Source organism: Coregonus lavaretus, assembly GCF_964263955.1.
Source record: "Coregonus lavaretus genome assembly, chromosome: 36".
Classification (NCBI taxonomy): Eukaryota; Metazoa; Chordata; class Actinopteri; order Salmoniformes; family Salmonidae; genus Coregonus; species Coregonus lavaretus.
The window spans coordinates 6953499-6977217 of NC_140023.1; the positions used below are offsets into that span (position 1 = coordinate 6953499).

General features: G+C 42.3%; 1 protein-coding gene across 1 annotated transcript in view; it reads left to right on the top strand.

Annotated features, from left to right (window-relative positions):
• The window catches only part of LOC311110800 (putative E3 ubiquitin-protein ligase HECTD2), a gene marked incomplete at both ends in the record, with an annotated part of 40787 nt that extends 28217 nt beyond the window's left edge, over window positions 1–12570 (top strand). The window contains 6 exons of the mRNA XM_084153365.1: window positions 1077–1151; window positions 4375–4462; window positions 6772–6878; window positions 11193–11308; window positions 11996–12139; window positions 12450–12570. Of these exons, the coding sequence (XP_084009491.1) occupies window positions 1077–1151; window positions 4375–4462; window positions 6772–6878; window positions 11193–11308; window positions 11996–12139; window positions 12450–12570 (651 nt within the window). The remainder of the gene's footprint in view (window positions 1–1076; window positions 1152–4374; window positions 4463–6771; window positions 6879–11192; window positions 11309–11995; window positions 12140–12449) is intronic.
• Between the last annotated feature and the right edge of the window lie 11149 nt (window positions 12571–23719).

A 23719-nucleotide genomic window follows, 5' to 3' on the forward strand; every position in this document is an offset into this window, starting at 1 on the left:
GTTTGCCTCCTTTAGTTTTTTTTGAGCTTTGTTCATAGTTGCATAAGAGTGGGGTGTTGTTCTCTCCCCTGTCTGGCCTAAAAAACCTTTGTTTAATAACACGGTGGCTTTGATGAAGCAGGGTGGCTGGCCTGGCATACTCCCAGTGCCACAGTAATGCTGCCCTGGCTCCCTTTGGGGCATGACAGGCACAGCCATGCCACTATACCACTGATCAGAGACTGTGCCCTCACCTTATGTAACTGCTTTGCATCTGGGCTGATTCAAGAAGACAGTTGAAATTCGCTTTGCAGTACAGTCCAATTAACCCTTTGCTAAGCCCCGCCCCCCTTGGTTACTTTTGCAACCTGGGAAGCCCATTTCCCCATATGAACCACTGGCGAAATTCCCTCACAATGATCTCAAACTGTGTTTTTAATACATAATAAAATTAAACACAGATTACCCCTTGCTAATCAGCAAACTCTTGGGTATGTTGTGGTGGACTGTCATTACAATTGCTAAAAGGGAACCTGGCAAAATTATGTTTAGTGTGGCTAGCCACTGAATGTCTCTGAATTCACTGTCCGCATGTAGCCAAAGCTACAAACTATTTTTGAAGCTAACTAGTGCTCTCAAATTGTATCCTGATGTCAACAGCAGATGGGAGTTGTATTAATAACATGGCTAACTTAGCTAGCTAACATACATTTCGATAAAAATGGCTAGCTAGCTAGTGTTAGCAAAGTTGGGTGGTCAATGAGACTGAAAGCTAGCTAAACTAGCAAACAATGTAACAAAAGTATAATTTCAGATTTGAAAAATACTCCAACAGGCTCTTCATTTCAGGAATTACAGTATCCCTGGTGCACTGTTCAATTATTTAACCAATTGCCCTCACTGGCTTACATGTGTTTCAAATGTGTTGAATGGTTTTCTGAACACAGAGCTGATTATGTTAGCAAGCTTCTATTTGAAAGCTAATGTGCACATTCATGCAGACGCGCATAGTAATACATCACCCGTGTCACGCCGTGTACAATGTACAGTCCATTTGAAAGTAAGTAATAAAAGTGACAAAGTATTTGCTGTTTCAGGACCTGGCTCATGGGCTTGGAGAGCTGCTCTGCTATGAGGGCAATGTGGAGGAAGACTTCTATCTGACCTTCCAGGTATGGACCTCTCCTATGTATTAACAGTGCAAGGGCAACAGTACACCTATTGAACAGGACACATTGAACAGGACAAGTTCACCACCAACAGTGCAAGGGCAACAGTACACCTATTGAACAGGACACATTGAACAGGACAAATTCACCACCAAATTGCCCCAGTGAGAAATATGGAATTAAAAAGTTAAAATGTACATGGATCTTAAATTTAAAAAAGGATCTTATGCCAATTAGTTTGGCTAAAGTGTTCCCCAAAACTTCAGAGCATTTTGCCCTAGCAAGGTTTTTATTACAGACTCCATCAGATGACCGTGAGGTGTTTAATGATTTAAAGAGTGACTCCGTTACATGACTTCATCAGTTCAGTATTAGACTATGTTTGTTAATAGGTGATGTGTCACTGGTAATAGGGCTACGTGTCAGTGCGTGGGTATGGAGGGCCTGAAGGCTGTGGAGATGCATTCTCTCACGCCCTCCTCAAGACTAACACTCCAGTGTGAAAAGCAGTGACTATCACTGTGTCCAAATTGCCATTGGAAGGAGTGGGATCTGGGCAAGGCTTTGAGTTTGGTCATTAGTAATCATGAAACTTAAAGATGGAATCTGCAGTAGCGGTATAAAAACGTCAGAGGTCAAAATCAAAACAGTCAGCACTCTTATCAGTCTATCACCACTAATCATGAGTTAAGTGGTCACATCTCTGAACTATTATAAAAATGTGCATTTTGGCCTCTGAGTCGAGACCCAAGGTTTCAGGGTCTTTCACCCTTTTACTGAGGCAGAAGTATACTCACTGAACCGTATTCAGTTCACGCCCATCATCATCCATTACCCCTCTGTATGCTATATCTATAGACGTATATCACATCATATAGACATACACTCAGTGGCCAGTTTATTTCATGAAAATGGTTCGCTCATACAAACCGTGGCCGTGGCTTGCTGTTCGATTGAAAGTTAGAATGGGCAAAACGAGTGACCTAAGCCTCTTTGACCGTGGTATAATCATCAGTGCCAGGCGCGCCGGTTCCAGTATCTCAGAAACGGCCGGCCTCCTGGGCTTTTCACACACGACAGTGTCTAGGGCCCTCAAACTCAACCCTTGACCTCGAAGCCAGTTCCACTGTGTTTTTTCATTGTTGCCTTCTAATCAGGGACTGATTTTAGACCTGGGAAAACCAGGTGGGTGCAAATAATTGTCAGGTAGAACAGAAAAACAGCAGGCTCCGGACCTGTTGAATACCCCTGGTCTAGGGTTTACCAAAAATGGTGCGACCAAAAACATCCAGTCAGCGGCAGTCCTGTGGGCGAAAACAGCTCGTTGATGAGCGGTCGAAGGAGAATGGCAAGAATTGTGCAAGCTAACAGGCGGGCCACAAACAGGCAAACAAAGCTGCAGGTACAACAGTGGTGTGTAGAACGGCATCTCGGAACAACTCATTGGTCCTTGTCACGGATGGGCTATTGCAGCTGACGATCACACTGGGTTCCACTCCTATCAGCTAAAAACAAGAAGAAGCGTCTCCAGTGGGCACGCGATCAGCAACACTGGACAATTAAGGAGTGGAAAAACATTGCCTTGTCTGACGAATCCCGGTTCCTGTTGCGTCATACTGATGGCAGAGTCAAGATTTGGCGTAAGCTGCATGAGTCCATGGCCCAATCCTACCTGGTGTCAATGGTACAGGCTGGTGGGGTTGGTGTAATGGTGTGGGGAATATTTTCCTGGCACACGTTAGGTTCCTTGGTACCAATTGAGTAATGATTCCATGCCCTGAATAATTCAGGCTGTTCTTGAGGCAAAGGGGTCCAACCCGGTACTAGATGGGTGTACCTAATAAACTGGGCACTGAGTGCATATCATAGACATATATCATATCATATAGACATATATCATATAGACATATACAGTGCCTTCAGAAAGTATTCATACCCCTTGACTTATTCCACATTTTGTTGTGTTACAGCCTGAATTCAAAATGGGATTAAATAGATTTGTTTTTTCACACCCAGCTACACATAATTCCCCATAATGACAAAGTGAAAACATGTTTTTAGAAATTGTAGCAAATGTATTGCAAATTAAATACAGAAATATCTAATTTACATAGGTATTCACACCCCTAAGTCAATACTTTGTAGAAGCACCTTTGGCGGTGATTACAGCTTTGAGTCGTCTTGGGTATGTCTGCATCAGCTTTGCACATCTGGATTTTGGGATTTTCTCCTATTCTTCCTTGCAGATTTTCTCAAGCTCTGTTAAATTAGATGGGGAGCAGCGGTGAATAGCAATCTTCAAGTCTTTCCACAGATTTTCAATGGGATTCAAGTCTGGGCTTTGGCTGTGCCACTCATGGACTTTCACATTCTTGTTCTGAAGCCATTCCAGCTTTGCTTTGGCTGTATGCTTGGGGTCATTGTCCTGTTGGAAGGTAAATCTTCACCCCCCCCCAGTCTAAGGTTGTTTACACTCTGAAGCAGGTTCTCATCAATGATTTGCCTGTATTTCGCTCCATTCGTTGTTCCCTCTATCCTTACCAGTCTCCCAGTCCCTGCTGCTGAAAAGCATCCCCATAGCATGATGCTGCCACCACCATGCTTCACGGTAGGGGTGGTGTGCAAAGCTGTCATCAAGGCAAAGGGTGGCTACTTTGAAGAATCTCAAATATAAAATATATTTTGATTTGTTTAACACGTTTTTGTTTACTACATGATTCCATATGTGTTATTTAATAGTTTTGATGTTTTCCGTAGTATTCTACAATGAATGAGTAGGTGTGTCCAAACTTTTGACAGGTGCTGTATGTGAATTAGATATTTCTGTATTTCGTTTTCAATCAATTTGCAAAAATTGCTAAGCATGTTTTCACTTTGTCGTTATGGGGTATTGTGTGTAGGTGGGTGAGATAAAAAAAAAATGTAATCCATTTTGAATTCAGGGTGTAACACAACAAAATGTGGAATAAGTCAAAGGGTATTAATACTTTCTGAAGGGACTGTATCATGTGTTCTATATCTATGTCTATATCCTTTATTCACCAGCTGAGTTCAACACCAGAACAAATACATCATCTATACCACTGGTTTCTGATTACAGTAGGCTATTTTTAAGCCCACACGTTTACCGTAAGTGAATGTTGACCATAAACTAATATAAGCTTTGGCCTTTCTCAGGAAATCCACTCTCTTCATTTTAAGATAATGAATGTATCATTGTATCTAGGTTTTCCAAGAGGAGCTCGGGGTGGTCAGGTCCTATAACCTGAAACCTGGAGGTGACAAGATCCCAGTCAACAAACAGAACAGAAAGGGTGAGTAGGCCTATACTGTAGGTTAATAATAATAATAATAAAATAATATGCCATTTAGCAGATGCTTTTATCCAAAGCGACTTACAGTATAGGCCTATGTGTGCATACATTTTTACGTATGGGTGGTCCCGGGGATCGAACCCACTACCCTGGCGTTACAAGCGCCATGCTCTACCAATTGAGCTACAGAGGACCACAGGTTAACATATGAAGGGTAGACATACATGTACAGGACCACAGCATGTGCTTTGGTTTGTTCCATCCCATCTCTAACACAGCTGATTCAACGAATCAACAAGTCATGGTCGTCAATTTAGACCACACAACAATAAAATCACACTTGGGCCCTCCAGAACTACATTTCTGTTAGAAAATCAGAGACGTGCCATTCACTTGCAGCTAATTCCCCTTAGTGTGTATTTGTCTGTTCCCCATGTTATGTGACAATGCTCCTCTACCTAATGCCTAGTCACCTTACCCTTATACATACAGTACATTCGGAAAGTATTCAGACCCCTTGACTTTTTCCACATTTTGTTACCTTACAGCCTTATTCTAAAATGGATTAGTTTTTTTTCCCCCTCATCAATCTACACACAATACCCCATAATGACAAAGCAAAAACAGGTTTTTAGACATTTTTGCAAATTTATTAAAAAGAATAAACGGAAATATCACATTTACGTAAGTATTCAGACCCTTTACTCAGTACTTTGTTGAAGCACCTTTGGCAGCGATTACAGCCTCAAGTCTTCTTGGGTATGACGCTACAAGCTTGGCACACCTGTATTTGGGGAGTTTCTCCCATTCTTCTCTGCAGATCCTCTCAAGCACTGTCAGGTTGGATGGGGAGCGTTGCTGCACAGCTAAATTTCAGGTCTCTCCAGATATGTTTGATCGGGTTCAAGTCCAGGCTCTGGATGGGCCACTCATGTTGGAAGGTGAATCTTTGCCCAAGTCTGAGGTCCTGAGCGCTCTGGAGCAGGTTTTCATCAAAGATTTCTCTGTACTTTGCTCCGTTCATCTTTCCCTCGATCCTGACTAGTCTCCCAGTACCTGCCGCTGAAAAACATCCCCACAGCATGATGCTGCCACCACCATGCTTCACCGTAGGGATTGTGCCAGGTTTCCTCTAGATGTGACGCTTGGCATTCAAGCCAAAGATTTTAATCTTGGTTTCATCAGACCAGAGAATCTTGTTTCTCATGGTCTGAGAGTCCTTTAGGTACCTTTTGGCAAACTCCAAGTGGGCTGTCGTGTGCCTTTTTTACTGAGGAGTGGCTTCTGTCTGGCCACTCTACCATAAAGGCCTGATTGGTGGAGTGCTGCAGAGATGGTTGTCCTTCTGGAAGGTTCTCCCATCTCCACAGAGGAACTCTGGAGCTCTGTCAGAGTGACCATCGGGTTCTTGGTCACCTCCCTGAACAAGGCCCTTCTCCCCAGATTGCTCAGTTTGGTTGGGCGGCCAGCTCTAGGAAGAGCCTTGGTGGTTCCAAACTTCTTCCATTTAAGAATGATGGAGGCCACTGTGTTCTTGGGGACCTTCAATACTGCAGACATTTTTTGGTTCCCTTTCCCAGAACTGTGCCTCAACACAATCCTGTCTCTGAGCTCTACGGACAATTCCTTCGACCTCATGGCTTGGTTTTTGCTCTGACATGCACTGTCAACTGTGGGACCTTATATAGACAGGTGTGTGCCTTTCCAAATCATGTCCAATCAATTGAATTTACCACAGGCGGACTCCAATCAAGTTGTAGAAACATCTCAAGGATGATCAATGGGTCTGAATACTTATGTAAATAAGGTATTTCTGTTTTTTATTTTTTATAAATGTGTAAACCTTTCTAAAAACCTGTTTTTGCTTTGTCATTATGGGGTATTGTGTTTAGATTGATGAGGGGGAAAAACGATTTAATCAATTCTAGAATAAGGCTGTAACATAACAAAATGTGGAAAAAGTCAAGGGGTCTGAATACTTTCCCAATGCACTGTATCTACCTCTATCACTCCAGTATCCCTGCACATTGTTAATATGGTATTGGAACTGACCCTGTATATAGCTTCTTACTTTGTTGTGTTCTTATTTTTATTTCTCGTATGTTTTTGTTCTACCTTATGTTATTTTTAGTACTACATTGATATTGATTACTGCATTGTTGGGTTTGGAGCTTTAAGAAAGGCATTTCACTGTACTTGTGCACGTGACATTGAAACTTAACTTGAAAACTGAAACTTGTGTTTGAGTATGTGTCTCTATTTGTGGGCGCGTGAGTGATTTTTATAATTTTTTGTTTATTTCTCTGCAGAATATGTTCAGCTGTACGCTGATTTCCTGCTTAATAAGTCAGTTTACAAGCAGTTTGCAGCCTTCTATCGTGGTTTCCACAGTGTGTGTGCGTCAGACGCTCTGATGGTGAGTCAGGACTTCTCTGGGCTTTCTGTGGGGGTGGGGTTAAGGTCGGCTCGGCTCTCAGGTTCTTGGAGGTTTTTAAGATTGTAAAGTTCGATAAGCTATTTACATCACTGTGGTCAGAAAACCTCCAGATGAATGTTCTGATACAGGTTTTATAGTAAAAGGATGAGAGAAGCTAATATCAATATGTGTACCTCACAGGAGGCTGGTGAGGGGAGAATGGCTCATAATAATGGTTGGAATGGAATTAATGGAGTGGTATCAAACACATACACAATTGTATGAATGAGTCCCTCTTGACTGTTAATGTAAATATACACAACTTCTACCCACCTGCCCCCTCCTGTTCCCCATGATCCTCTCTCCTGGATTATAAATTGCACTGACTGACATTGCTCACATACTGTAGCCCCCCTATATTGCAACACAGGGCCATTTTAAGTGGGTCAAGAATAGAAGTGATGAGTTGATGAGTCATTCAGAAAGACTATAAGGATTAGGGCCTCCTGGGAAGAATGTGTTTACTTATCTAGTTACTGCAGCACAAATCTAACACAGCTGACTACCGTTGTATACTGATCAGCCAGAGACACAGAACAGCTTATGTTCTCCCTGGCCCAGACTTGGCCAGCGGGGTAGCCTCATATGGCTTTTGGAGTGGTGGGGTGACACTTGTGTCTCTCATGGGCTGTTGCCCTTTGACAGTGGCCATAGATGGATATCATTAGGGGTGAAAGTAAGCTGGAACGGTCCGGTACGGAGTACCGGCAAAATAAATAGTGGGGTACACCGTACCGGTAAAACATGAGCCTATCACAATAATTCAAACATAGATTCCAAGCAAAATGTAGGCTATTAAACTCTTCATCATTACCGCATGTCAAGTCGCATGAAAAATGTGGAAGTAGACTCCAAAATGCGGTGTGGTTCGAAGATAACAGCACAGAAATGTTGCCATGGCAGAGATGAGTGGCCAAGACAGAGAAACCCGTGACATCAGTGACATCAGTGTATGCATCAATTCAGGTTACAAGACTTGTGTAGGCCGAATGATGACAATCACCGAATGTCATTCATAACACTTTTTGGTGTTTTGTAAGTGATGACTCTTTGCATTTATCAAATGCCATTGTATTGATGCTGGAATTATTTTAGAGTGGAGTAGCCTCATAGTTGGAATAGTAACTGAAGTCTGGACACTGACTGTAGGCCTCACATATAGCCTATTATAATATTAACTCCAGCAGAATCAAGTGTTCCTCGCAGTAAAATGATAGACCAAAAGTGAATTATGTCTCGGGAACAGGAGTGGAGAAATATATATATATATATATATATATATATTTTGTTTCAGCATCTTGAGAGAATGCAAATGCAAGCTAAGGGACTTGTTGTGTAGCCTAAACATGCAATTTCATTCAGCGACATAAAAGCTGACAGTATTTCATTTTCAACCACGTAATATATGCATCCAAGACTAACTGAAATACTATTAGAAACATGTTGGATCTTTTTCACAGCTTTTAATTTCCTTCAAACCAGTCAAACTGATCGCTCTGGTCCCTAAACGTCCTCGCTCCGTGAGAGAAGCAGAAATGAAAGAGAGAACTTTACCAATGTCAACTAGATTGTTGATGATGCATTGATCATTCTATCAATTTATGGAATTATTCTGGTGAGCAAGGCTTTATTTAGTATTCTAGACGAGCATCAAGTAATGACAGAAGAGAAGCTGCATGTATAGTGCCTTCGGAAAGTATTCTGACACCTTGACTTTTTCCACATTTTGTTACATTACAGCCTTATTCTAAAATGGATTAAATAAAAACATTTCCTCAGCAATCTACACACAATACCCCATAATGACAAAGCGAAAACTGGTTCTTAGAAGAAAAAAAAGAAATACCTTATTTACATTATTCAGACCCTTTGCTATGAGACTCGAAAATTGAGCTCAGGTGCATCCTGTTTTCCATTGATCATCCTTGAGATGTTTCTACAACTTGATTGGAGTCCACCTGTGGTAAATTCAATTGATTGGACATGATTTGGAAAGGCACACACCTGTCTAAGGTACCATAGTTTACAGTGCATGTTAGAGCAAAAACCAAGCCATGAGGTCGAATGAATTGTCTGTAGAGCTCCGAGACAGGATTGTGTTGAGGCACAGATCTGGGGAAGGGTACCAAAAAATGTCTGCAGCATTGAAGGTCCCCAAGAACACAGTGGCCTCCATCATTCTTAAATGGAAAAAGTTTGGAACGACCAAGACTCTTCCTAGAGCTGGCCGCCCGACCAAACTGAGCAATCGGGGGAGAAGGGCCTTGTTCAGGGAGGTGACCAAGAACCCGATGGTCACTCTGACAGAGCTCTAGAGTTCCTCTGTGGAGATGGGAGAACCTTCCCGAAGGACAACCATCTCTGCAGCACTCCACCAATCAGGCCTTTATGGTGGAGTGGCCAGACGGAAGCCACTCCTCAGTAAAATGCACATGACAGCCTCTTGGAGTTTTCCAAAAGGCACCTAAAGACTCTCAGACCATGAGAAACAAGATTCTCTGATCTGATGAAACCAAGAATGAACTCTTTGGCCTGAATTCCAAGCGTCACGTCAGGAGGAAACCTGGCACCATCCCTACGGTGAAGCATGGTGGTGGCAGCATCATGCTGTGGGGATGTTTTTCAGTGGCAGGGACTGGGAGACTAGTCAGGATCAAGGGAAAGATGAACGGAGGAAAGTACAGAGATCCTTAATGAAAACCTGCTCCAGATCACTCAGGACCTCAGACTGGGACGAGGTTCACCTTCCAACAGGACAACGACCCTAAGCACACAGCTAAGACAACGTAGGAGTGGCTTCGGGACAAGCCTCTGAATGTCCTTGAGTGGCCCATCCAGATCCTGGACTTGAACCCGATCTCTGGAAAGACCTGAAAATAGCTGTGCAGCAACTCTCCCCATCCAACCTGACACAGCTTGAGAGGATATGCAGAGAAGAATGGGAGAAATTCCCCAAATACAGGTGTGCCAAGCTTGTAGCATCATACCCAAGAAGACTTGAGGCTGTAATCGCTGCCAAATGTGCTTCAACAAAGTACTGAGTAAAGGGTATTTGTTATTATGGGGTATTGTGTGTAGATTGATGAGGGAAAAAAATATTTTTTTTAGAATAAGGCTGTAAATGTCAAAAGTCAAAGGGTCTGAATACTTTCCGAAGGCACTGAATCTACTGTAATTATAGACAAGTTGACTAACATAAAGCTTACCAAATGTCGGAAATTATAAGCAGAAAAATATCTAAATGAGGCTTAAAATATATTTTTTCCTGCACTGCCTGTCTTTCCGCCGTCCCGGAGTAACGTGCCTAGGTAGCCTACATGAGCCTTTTGACGTAATTGTATGACAATCAGATGAAAACATCATGACTGCTGGCATTTCCTGCATTGCAGGACAGTTCTGCTAAAGCAGGGTGATCAAATTAAGATCCTACATCTGTATGGTAACACACACTGAGTTAAGTAAGATCATTGTTAATATTGGTGGAACTCCAAGATCTGTGGCTGGGTGACTGTGTTCAATATTGGTCTGTCCACAAGTGTACACACAAACACACACACACACACACACTGTGGGTAGGGTCTACACCCTGAAGAGTTACTGTATGTCTGAGCCAATCCTAAATTAGACAAGATCAAATATTTGAGTTTAGGCTCTTGCCAAACTTTACATTACCACCAAGATGTATGGTCATGTATAAAAAAAAAAAAAATATATATATATATATAAAAAAAAAAATATATATATGCTAATCACTGTGAAACACACATTGTAGGCCACAATGAATGTATGCACATGGACTCAAACACAATATTGATAGACAAGATAAAGCACTGAACTTTATAAGATCTCATCATATGTATTGTTGGCATTGTCAGCATATCCCTCAGGTCTGGGACCTAATCAGAGCTCTGTGCTCAGCTGTGTGATATAAATCCCTCATCTAAAGCTGTGTCTCAAACTAAGCCCTGGATGCACAGTCCATTATGTGATGTTACTGAATTACAGTAGGCATAATATGAAACTGTGTTATGACTATATCACAGGAAGTTGGTGGCACCTAAATTGGGGAGGACGGTCTCGTGGTAATGGCTGGAGCAGAATTAGTGGAATGGTATCAAATACATCAAACGTATGGTTTCCATGTGTTTGATTCCATTCGCTCCGTTCTAGACATTATTATGAGTCGTCCTCCCCTCACCAGCCTCCTGTGGTTTATACTATAGGGCACTCATTAGTGATGTTGTGGTTGTGCAGCTGCTGAGGCCAGAGGAGGTGGAGATGCTGGTGTGTGGGAGTCCAGAGCTGGACATGAGCGCCCTGCAGAGAGCAGCTCAGTACGAGGGCTACAGCAAAGCTGACCTCACAGTACGGTAAGGGTCATGCACACAAAACACCCAGTGCACCCAATCTATACAACTATTCATACCTTTTTCATCTTTCACCTGGCCAACAACCCCTGATCCTGCTGGAGTACAAGTATCCAATATCACAAATCCTACAGCAACAAGCCATTATGACAGACCCATGCAGTGCTATAGGGCCTTTAACTCTGTTGGAGGAACCTAGAGCTGAACTCTTCACCACCTCCACTCTCTGGATCCCTGCAGCCAGCCAGTGCCCCCTTACAGCTTTATGTTGCACCGCTCCCTTCCAGGCCTGTTTACTCCAGCTGCACCCCCCTCCCCCTTTCCTATTACACAAGTCTATGTAATGTCATGCAACATAAAAACATATGTTCTCAAGCAGCTGTAGTTCATGCTCCATTTCATGTAATGGGGAGTGATGTTACATCAGCCTTCTAAATGTAGGACTTGACACGCTGCCATAACAGAAAAGTCAGGTAGCTTAGTGGGCGGCAGGTAGCTTAGTGGGTAAGAGCGTTGTGTCAGTAACCAAAAGGTCGCTGGTTCTAATCCCCGAGCCAACTAGGTGAAAAATCTGTCTGTGCCCTTAAGCAAGGCACTTAACCCTAATTGCTCCTGTAAGTTGCTCTGGAGAAGAGCGTCTGCTAAATCACCAAAAAAATAAAATAATTGGCTGTGTGTGTGTGTGTTTAGCTGTTTCTGGGACGTGGTGCTGGCTTTCCCCTTGGAGTTGCAGAAGAAGCTGCTCCACTTCGCCACAGGAAGTGACCGTGTCCCCGTGGGAGGGTTGGCCGACCTTAACTTCAAGATCGCCAAGATCGACGTTTCCACTGACTGGTACTGTACAGTCATCTCATCACTCATTGCCTCTTACTCTCACGTATATATCCAACCATATAGAACAATATCCAAACACAAAACATGACCAGCTATTATATGTTGATTTAATTAACTAGTTGACTGCAAATGCTATATGTTGAGCATCATACAGTATTGCTACAGTATTGTAGAGTTTGAGTGGACCGATATTTAGTGGTGTCATTGTAATCTGTTATAATGTAGCCAGGCTTACTGCCATGGCAACAGAAGGGCCCTTACAGTAATTGTTTAGAGCTCCTTGCTGACAGGTTATCCTTGTCTGTTTCAGGTTACCCATATCTCACACCTGCTTCAACCAGATCTGCCTCCCACCTTATAAAAGCAGGAAGGAACTGAAGCAGAAGTTAACCATCGCCATCTCCAACGCAGAGGGCTTTGGCTTAGAGTGACTCAGTCTGCAGCTATTAGATTCACAGTAAGATGAGAGAAGGTGATTCCGCAAACTTTCCAGATGTGCTTTAGAATTACATTCCTCCAAAAATAGAATCTTATATAGACTACATGACCAAAAGTATGTGGACACCTGCTCATTGAACATCTCATCCCAAAATCATGGGCAACAATATGGATTTCGTCCCCCCTTTGCTGCTATAACAGCCTCCACTCTTCTGGGAAGGCTTTCCACTAGATGTTGGAACATTGCTGCGGGGACTTCCTTCCATTCAGCCAAGAGCATTAGTGAGGTCGGGCACTGATGTTGGGCGATTAGGCCTGGCTCGCAGTCGGCGTTCCAATTCATCCCAAAGGTGTTTGATGGGGTTGAGGTCATGGCTCTGTGCAGGTCAGTCAAGTTCTTCCACACCAATTTTGACAAAACATTTCTTTATGGACCTCGCTTTGTGCACGGGTGCATTGTCATGTTGAAACAGGAAAGGGCCTTCCCCAAACTGTTGCCACAAAATTGGAAGTACAGAATCGTCTTGAATGTCATCGTATGCTGTAGCGTTAAGATTTCCCTTCACTGGAACTAAGGGGCCTAGCCCGAACCATGAAAATCAGCCCCAGGCCATTATTTCTCCTCCACCAAACTTTACAGTTGGCACTATGCATTCCGGCAGGTAGTGTTCTCCTGGCATCCGCCAAACCCAGATTCGTCTGTCGGACTGCCAGAAGGTGAAGCGTGATTCATCACCCCAGAGAAAGTGTTTCCACTGCTTCAGAGTCCAAAGGCGTCGAGCTTTACACCACTCCAGCCGACGCTTGGCATTGCGCATGGTGATCATAGGCTTGTGTGCGGCTGCTCTGCCATGGAAACCCATTTCATGAAACTCCCGACGAACAGTTCTTGTGCTGACGTTGCACCTAGAGGCAGTTTGGAACTCGGTAGTGAGTGTTGCAACCGAGGACAGATGATTGTTACGCGCTTCAGCACTCGGCTGTCCCGTTCTGTGAGCTTGTGTGGCCACTCATTTGAAGGGGTGTCCACATACTTTTGTGTATATAGTGTATTTTTGTGAGGTCAAAATGTGTATTTTCTTAGCTTGATTTGTAGTACACTGTTATAAATATTCAAAACTAAGGCTTTGCTGGTTAAAGAATGTTACCTGTGTTATGAGATCTAGATTGTTTTGTGAGGTGCTAGATATGTATTTGACATTGCTGCCTGTTGAAGGGCACAGCAGAATCTTTCACTTGTTTGATAGTAATAAGAAATGTGAGCTCCTGTAGCAGTGGGACCATGACTGTCTGGTTGTGTGTTTGTTTATCTCTCTGACTATTAAGGTAAGTAGCTTTGTGGCCTTATTTCTGCCTGCCTGTTAGACTGCCAATGTAAAGAGAAACCTTTGGTCAGAAACGTTTAGCAGGATCTTTGGTTAAACAAAGCATTATCAACATAAATCTGAAAAGTAAAGGCACACACATTAGCGTTATCATTTAAACAAACAGGATTAAATGTAAGTCAAACCCAGATTGGTTGGGTAATTCAGTAACTACACGCCATCCTGCCTTCAACGACTTTCAGGAAGCTAATAATAGATGTTTGATACATTTATCATAGAAGTAGCCTGTGACTATGAAAGCATCTATTTCTAAGACTGATAGACTTTATCAGAACTCTTCAACTCGTTGGTTCACTAATCTACACTAATCTGCCTATAGAACTGAATCTATCACTTTCTTGTTTTACAAAGTCAAATGTCATATAGTCTGTCACATTCATTCATAGTAATGCATGTTCTATTCCGACTGTAGAGCTACACAGACTGTACAAAACATTAGGAACACCTGCTGTTACCATGACAATGACTGACCAGGTGAAAGCTATGATCCCTTATTGATGTCACCTGTTAAATCCACTTAAATCAGTGTAGATGAAGGGGAGGAGACAGGTTAAATAAGGATTTTTAAGCCTTGAGACATGGATTGTGTATGTGTGCCATTCAGAGGGTAAATGGGCAAGACAAAAGATTTAAGAGCTTTTGAACGGGGTATGGTAGTAGGTGCCAGGCGCACCCGTTTGAGTGTCAAAAACTGCGACGCTGCTGGGTTTTTCACGCTCAACAGTTTCCTGTGTGTATCAAGAATGGTCCACCACCCAAAGGACATCTAGCCAACTTGGCACAACTCTGGGAAGCATTGGAGTCAACATGAGCCAGCATCCCTGTAGAATGCTTTCGACACCTTGTAGAGTCCATGCCCCAACGAATTGAGGCTGTTCTGAGGGCAAAAGGGGGTGCAACTCAATATTAGGAAGGTGTTCTTAATGTTTTGTACACTCAGTGTTTGATGTATATCTGTAGACAGTCTATGATGAGTCATCTGGTTACAGTTCAGATGTGTAATGTAACTGTTGATGATGTTATGTTGCGTTTCTATTTATTTGTGAAAATTACTGTCTAGTCCCAAGTAATAAACTTCTCTTTTTGAGGTTTCTACACTCGGAAATGAAGTTATCTGTGTCTGATGGAAAATCTTTTGTTTTGAATCTGGACGATCCGACAATGTGTGCCGGGCCAGGTTAAATGTCCAAGGTTCCATTTGGCAAAATCTCTGAGGTGTTATCGGGCGTCTGTTTTGAAAAACAGATGTTGTAATTGGTTTAACTGTGTCAGCTGTGGCTCCATCCAAGTTAATACTCCATATCAGTATTTCAGCCTCACACAACCATATCTGAGTTCGAACTATAGCCCCACAAGCCAGAATGTAACAGGTCAAAATGGCCTGCCTGAAGAGGAGGAGCACAGAGGACTTGACACCCTGGCAGAGGGGTAGACGAACAAGTTGTAATTTTCAGGAATGCCTACTAGGTCAGGTGCTGCAGTCTGACAGCTGACTGATACACATCCAGGGCCATAGGCCACAGAAGCGTCATTAAAGGCCCAGTGCAGTCGTCAACTTAATTTTCCTGTGTTTTACAGTGGGGAAAAAAAGTATTTAGTCAGCCACCAATTGTGCAAGTTCTCCCACTTAAAAAGATGAGAGAGGCCTGTAATTTTCATCATAGGTACACGTCGACTATGACAGACAAAATGAGATTTTTTTTTTCTCCAGAAAATCACATTGTAGGTTTTTTTAATGAATTTATTTGCAAATGATGGTGGAAAATAAGTATTTGGTCAATAACAAAAGTTTCTCAATACTTTGTTATATACCCTTTGTTGGCAATGACACAGGTCAAACGTTTTCTGTAAGTCTTCACAAGGTTTTCACACACTGTTGCTGGTATTTTGGCCCATTCCTCCATGCAGATATCCTCTAGAGCAGTGATGTTTTGGGGCTGTCGCTGGGCAACACAGACTTTCAACTCCCTCCAAAGATTTTCTATGGGGTTGAGATCTGGAGACTGGCTAGGCCACTCCAGGACCTTGAAATGCTTCTTACGAAGCCACTCCTTCGTTGCCCGGGCGGTGTGTTTGGGATCATTGTCATGCTGAAAGACCCAGCCACGTTTCATCTTCAATGCCCTTGCTGATGGAAGGAGGTTTTCACTCAAAATCTCACGATACATGGCCCCATTCATTCTTTCCTTTACACGGATCAGTCGTCCTGGTCCCTTTGCAGAAAAACAGCCCCAAAGCATGATGTTTCCACCCCCATGCTTCACAGTAGGTATGGTGTTCTTTGGATGCAACTCAGCATTCTTTGTCCTCCAAACACGACGAGTTGAGTTTTTACCAAAAAGTTATATTGGACCATATGACATTATCCCAATCCTCTTCTGGATCATCCAAATGCACTCTAGCAAACTTCAGACGGGCCTGGACATGTACTGGCTTAAGCAGGGGGACACGTCTGGCACTGCATGATTTGAGTCCCTGGCGGCGTAGTGTGTTACTGATGGTAGGCTTTGTTACTTTGGTCCCAGCTCTCTGCAGGTCATTCACTAGGTCCCCCCGTGTGGTTCTGGGATTTTTGCTCACCGTTCTTGTGATCATTTTGACCCCACAGGGTGAGATCTTGCATGGAGCCCCAGATCGAGGGAGATTATCAGTGGTCTCTTATGTCTTTCATTTCCTAATAATTGCTCCCACAGTTGATTTCTTCAAACCAAGCTGCTTACCTATTGCAGATTCAGTCTTCCCAGCCTGGTGCAGGTCTACAATTTTGTTTCTGGTGTCCTTTGACAGCTCTTTGGTCTTGGCCATAGTGGAGTTTGGAGTGTGACTGTTTGAGGTTGTGGACAGGTGTCTTTTATACTGATAACAAGTTCAAACAGGTGCCATTAATACAGGTAACGAGTGGAGGACAGAGGAGCCTCTTAAAGAAGAAGTTACAGGTCTGTGAGAGCCAGAAATCTTGCTTGTTTGTAGGTGACCAAATACTTATTTTCCACCATAATTTGCAAATAAATTCATTAAAAATCCTACAATGTGATTTTCTCGAAAAAAAATTACAGGCCTCTCTCATCTTTTTAAGTGGGAGAACTTGCACAATTGGTGGCTGACTAAATACTTTTTTCCCCACTGTATATATATTTCCATAGTATGAGGTTGGAATAATACTACAAAATTGTGAAAATAATGCCCCTTTAGTGTAAGAGCTGTTTGAAAAGACTACCTGGAATTTCAGACTGTTTTGGTGGGATGAAGTTTTGACATCACCAGGCAGTAAATTAGTTAATAGACCAATAAGAAAGAGTTCCAAACCTCTCTGCCAATAACAACTCGTTTTCAGTTTTCCCCTCCCCACTCAGACCACTCACAGAGAGTCCAAGCAAAGTTCTTGCTTGAGAAGTTGCTGTTTGCTAAGAAGCTATTTTTGTTTCTTTTCGACCATTTTAATTGAAAACAATCACAGTAAGGTACTTAATTGTTACCCAGAAATTATTTGATATTGAGATAAAAATGGCTGCATTGGACCTTTAAAACATGTTGAGTGGCTTGTAAACCAGTGTTGTGTATATAGAAAGAGAAAGAGTGATCGAAAGGGAGAGAGCGATGGGCTGCAGAAGAGTATGTCCCTGCAGCCTAAATCAAGTGTACCAGAATAGGAACCATCTGTGTTTACAGTGTGACCTTGGGAAATGAGCCAGACAGCAGTGGGATTAATCATTAACACGTTAGGGTGCATTGTTTTAAAAACATTTAGTAAAACTTTTGAAATAACCACATAGTATGCACAATAATTATAGAACAACAACTAAAAAAAAGACTTATTAGCATGATTTTATTACATCCAAATATCCAACTTCAGTTGTGACTGCTCTCGGTTGTTCTCACATGATGCAGTCTAACCACAAGTTGTTGTGATAAAGCATAGACTTAAGTCCCAGGAATATGATTTCCTCCCTGCCATGGGCATGTTTTACAACACCTGTGCTTGGTGGTGATTGTAGTATCGGACATCAAATCAGTACCCACAATTTGGGTTGCAAAGGGAGGGTATATTACTGGAAACTTTCGAAGTTTACCAGTAAACTACCAGATGTTTGGTATCTTTCAAGAATTGTATGTAATCTATCACAATACCCTTTTGGGTACTTCAGATTATCACAGGTGTCTGTAATTGGGTACTTCAGATTATCACAGGTGTCTGTAATTGGGTACTTCAGATTATCACAGGTGTCTGTAATTATCTCTGGCCCTCTGTGTGGATTTACCACATGTAAAAATTATGAAATAATTCAATAAAATGATTTTAAAACAAAAAAATAGAATGACAAAGCTGTAAAACATTATCCTAAATATAAACCATGTACAAAGTGAATACCATTGGTGTTTAATTAGGGTTTCAGCATGAAATATCCTTTATAACTTTTAAACACTTATTTATTTGACTATTCAATATGTATTTGTTCTCAATGTTTTGGCGTCAAACTGTTGGCAGTTGTGAAAAAAGTAAACAGTTGGAAGAGTTACAGAGAAAATAATGCCATTGTTGATTAGATGCTTATTTCATTGATTATGCTATTTTCTCTTGAACCATATGGTCGATCTACTAAAAATGAATAGTACACGTACAGTGGGGGAAAAAAGTATTTAGTCAGCCACCAATTGTGCAAGTTCTCCCACTTAAAAAGATGAGAGAGGCCTGTAATTTTCATCATAGGTACACGTCAACTATGACAGACAAATTGAGATTTTTTTCTCCAGAAAATCACATTGTAGGATTTTTTATGAATTTATTTGCTAATTATGGTGGAAAATAAGTATTTGGTCACCTACAAACAAGCAAGATTTCTGGCTCTCACAGACCTGTAACTTCTATAAGAGGCTCCTCTGTCCTCCAAAGAGCTGTCAAAGGACACCAGAAACAAAATTGTAGACCTGAACCAGGCTGGGAAGACTGAATCTGCAATAGGTAAGCAGCTTGGTTTGAAGAAATCAACTGTGGGAGCAATTATTAGGAAATGGAAGACATACAAGACCACTGATAATCTCCCTCGATCTGGGGCTCCACGCAAGATCTCACCCCGTGGGGTCAAAATGATCACAAGAACGGTGAGCAAAAATCCCAGAACCACACGGGGGGACCTAGTGAATGACCTGCAGAGAGCTGGGACCAAAGTAACAAAGCCTACCATCAGTAACACACTACGCCGCCAGGGACTCAAATCCTGCAGTGCCAGACGTGTCCCCCTGCTTAAGCCAGTACATGTCCAGGCCCGTCTGAAGTTTGCTAGAGTGCATTTGGATGATCCAGAAGAGGATTGGGAGAATGTCATATGGTCAGATGAAACCAAAATAAAACTTTTTGGTAAAAACTCAACTCGTCGTGTTTGGAGGACAAAGAATGCTGAGTTGCATCCAAAGAACACCATACCTACTGTGAAGCATGGGGGTAGAAACATCATGCTTTGGGGCTGTTTTTCTGCAAAGGGACCAGGACGACTGAAGAATGAATGGGGCCATGTATCGTGAGATTTTGAGTGAAAACCTCCTTCCATCAGCAAGGGCATTGAAGATGAAACGTGGCTGGGTCTTTCAGCATGACAATGATCCCAAACACACCGCCCGGGCAACGAAGGAGTGGCTTCGTAAGAAGCATTTCAAGGTCCTGGAGTGGCCTAGCCAGTCTCCAGATCTCAACCCCATAGAAAATCTTTGGAGGGATTTGAAAGTCCGTGTTGCCCAGCGACAGCCCCAAAACATCACTGCTCTAGAGGAGATCTGCATGGAGGAATGGGCCAAAATACCAGCAACAGTGTGTGAAAACCTTGTGAAGACTTACAGAAAACGTTTGACCTGTGTCATTGCCAACAAAAAGGGTATATAACAAAGTATTGAGAAACTTTTGTTATTGACCAAATACTTATTTTCCACCATAATTTGCAAATAAATTCATTAAAAATCCTACAATGTGATTTTCTGGAATTTTTTTCCTCATTTTGTCTGTCATAGTTGACGTGTACCTATGATGAAAAATACAGGCCTCTCTCATCTTTTTAAGTGGGAGAACTTGCACAATTGGTGGCTGACTAAATACTTTTTTCCCCCACTGTATGGGTCTACAAAAACAAGACAGGATTGATGACTAGTAAAAGAGGGGACCATCCCCAAAGCTGTGCCGTTCATTGCCCCAGAATAGCCAACTGACCCTTGTTCGGGTTCACGAGGACATCACAAACAAACATGCAACCCTTTCATGGTCATGTTATCATATACAGTGGGGGAAAAAGTATTTAGTCAGCCACCAATTGTGCAAGTTCTCCCACTTAAAAAGATGAGAGAGGCCTGTAATTTTCATCATAGGTACACGTCAACTATGACAGACAAATTGAGAATTTTTTTCTCCAGAAAATCACATTGTAGGATTTTTAATGAATTTATTTGCAAATTATGGTGGAAAATAAGTATTTGGTCACCTACAAACAAGCAAGATTTCTGGCTCTCACAGACCTGTAACTTCTTCTTTAAGAGGCTCCTCTGTCCTCCACTCGTTACCTGTATTAATGGCACCTGTTTGAACTTGTTATCAGTATAAAAGACACCTGTCCACAACCTCAAACAGTCACACTCCAAACTACACTATGGCCAAGACCAAAGAGCTGTCAAAGGACACCAGAAACAAAATTGTAGACCTGCACCAGGCTGGGAAGATTGAATCTGCAATAGGTAAGCAGCTTGGTTTGAAGAAATCAACTGTGGGAGCAATTATTAGGAAATGGAAGACATACAAGACCACTGATAATCTCCCTCGATCTGGGGCTCCACGCAAGATCTCACCCCGTGGGGTCAAAATGATCACAAGAACGGTGAGCAAAAATCCCAGAACCACACGGGGGGACCTAGTGAATGACCTGCAGAGAGCTGGGACCAAAGTAACAAAGCCTACCATCAGTAACACACTACGCCGCCAGGGACTCAAATCCTGCAGTGCCAGACGTGTCCCCCTGCTTAAGCCAGTACATGTCCAGGCCCGTCTGAAGTTTGCTAGAGTGCATTTGGATGATCCAGAAGAGGATTGGGAGAATGTCATATGGTCAGATGAAACCAAAAGAGAACTTTTTGGTAAAAACTCAACACGTCGTGTTTGGAGGACAAAGAATGCTGAGTTGCATCCAAAGAACACCATACCTACTGTGAAGCATGGGGGTGGAAACATCATGCTTTGGGGCTGTTTTTCTGCAAAGGGACCAGGACGACTGATCCGTGTAAAGGAAAGAATGAATGGGGCCATGTATCGTGAAATTTTGAGTGAAAATCTCCTTCCATCAGCAAGGGCATTGAAGATGAAACGTGGCTGGGTCTTTCAGCATGACAATGATCCCAAACACACCGCCCGGGCAACGAAGGAGTGGCTTCGTAAGAAGCATTTCAAGGTCCTGGAGTGGCCTAGCCAGTCTCCAGATCTCAACCCCATAGAAAATCTTTGGAGGGAGTTGAAAGTCCGTGTTGCCCAGCGACAGCCCCAAAACATCACTGCTCTAGAGGAGATCTGCATGGAGGAATGGGCCAAAATACCAGCAACAGTGTGTGAAAACCTTGTGAAGACTTACAGAAAATGGTTGACCTGTGTCATTGCCAACAAAGGGTATATAACAAAGTATTGAGAAACTTTTGTTATTGACCAAATACTTATTTTCCACCATAATTTGCAAATAAATTCATAAAACAATCCTACAATGTGATTTTCTGGAGAAAAAAAAATCTAATTTTGTCTGTCATAGTTGACGTGTACCTATGATGAAAATTACAGGCCTCTCTCATCTTTTTACGTGGGAGAACTTGCACAATTGGTGGCTGACTAAATATTTTTTTTCCACACTGTATCTGCTGCCAGACCCTTTCATGGTCATGTCATCATATCTCCTGCCAGCCAGAATTTAGAGCTCACAGATATGCTCACCTTTGAAATAGAAACTTAATTACCTACCCTGATCTGTATGAGCATCTCAATCATATGTCCATCAGATCATTGAATGTCCTGTCATCTACACTCATGTTATCATCCCACTTGTTTTATCAAAGGTCAGTTTGTTGCACAACCCCAAATGGCCCACTTCAGTGGGGACACCACAACATCATACATTTTAGTCACTTAGCAGACGCTCTTAGCCAGAGCGATTTACAGGAGCAATTAGGGTTAAGTGCCTTGCTCAAGGGCACAGACCGATCTTTCACCTAATCTGCTCGGGGATTTGAACCAGCAACCTTTCGGTTACTAGCCCAACGCTCTTAACCTCTAGGCTACCTGCCTCCCCTAAACAAACATCATGCAGCCATTGTATGGCCTTGTCATCGTCTGTCTCCTGCCAAACCAAATGAATGTTTAGAGGAGCTCGGCGTAACGCAATATGCACCCATGATGTTCCTAACACATAGGCGTACCATTGAAATAAAAACTATAGCCCTCCCTACGTCGTCATTGAATATTCTGCTCTCTCCATAATATAATCTCAGTACTGAGATTAGGATTGGCCTTCACACTGGGGCAGTATTTCTATAAACCTATTATTCTTCTACACTCCCCTCCATATTTATTTGGACAGTGAAGCTACAATAAAAAATGTGTCTCTATACTGTACTCCAGCCTTTTGGATTTGAGATCAAGAGCTCGATTCAATCTGTAGCGCTGAAGGCCTGCGCAACAGGCAATAGAAATGTAAAGGCAATATTCCTGCGTTCATGGTAAATGCTGCATACAGTGCCTTCGGAAATATATCCAGAGCCCTTGACTTTATCCACATTTTGTTACATTACAGCCTTATTCTAAAATTGATTAAATAAATACAAATCCTCAGCAATCTACACACAATACCCCATAATGACAAAGTGAAAACAAGTTTTTAGAAATGTTTGGAGATTTATTAAAAATAAAAAACAGAAATACCTTATTTACATAAGTATTCAGCCCCTTTGCTATGAGACACAAATCAAATCAATTTGTATTTGCCATATGCGCCGAATACAACAGGTGTAGAACTTACAGTGAAATGCTTACTTACAAGCCCTTAACCAACAATGCAGTTTTAAGAAAAATAACTGTTAGGTAAAAAATAGATACAGTGAGGGAAAAAAGTATTTGATCCCCTGCTGATTTTGTACGTTTTTCCACTGACAAAGAAATTATCAGTCTATAATTTTAATGTTAGGTTTATTTGAACAGTGAGAGACAGAATAACAACAAAAAAATCCAGAAAAATGCATGTCAAAAATGTTATAAATTGATTTACATTTTAATGAGGGAAATAAGTATTTGACCCCCTCTCAATCAGAAAGATTTCTGGCTCCCAGGTGTCTTTTATACAGGTAACGAGCTGAGATTAGGAGCACACTCTTAAAGGGAGTGCTCCTAATCTCAGTTTGTTACCTGTATAAAAGACACCTGTCCACAGAAGCAATCAATCAATCAGATTCCAAACTCTCCACCATGGCCAATACCAAAGAGCTCTCCAAGGATGTCAGGGACAAGATTGTAGACCTACACAAGGCTGGAATGGGCTACAAGACCATCGGCAAGCAGCTTGGTGAGAAGGTGACAACAGTTGGTGCGAATATTCGCAAATAGAAGAAACACAAAAGATCTCCCTCGGCCTGGGGCTCCATGCAAGTTCTCACCTCGTGGAGTTGCAATGATCATGAGAACGGTGAGGAATCAGCCCAGAACTACACGGGAGAATCTTGTCAATGATCTCAAGGCAGCTGGGACCATAGT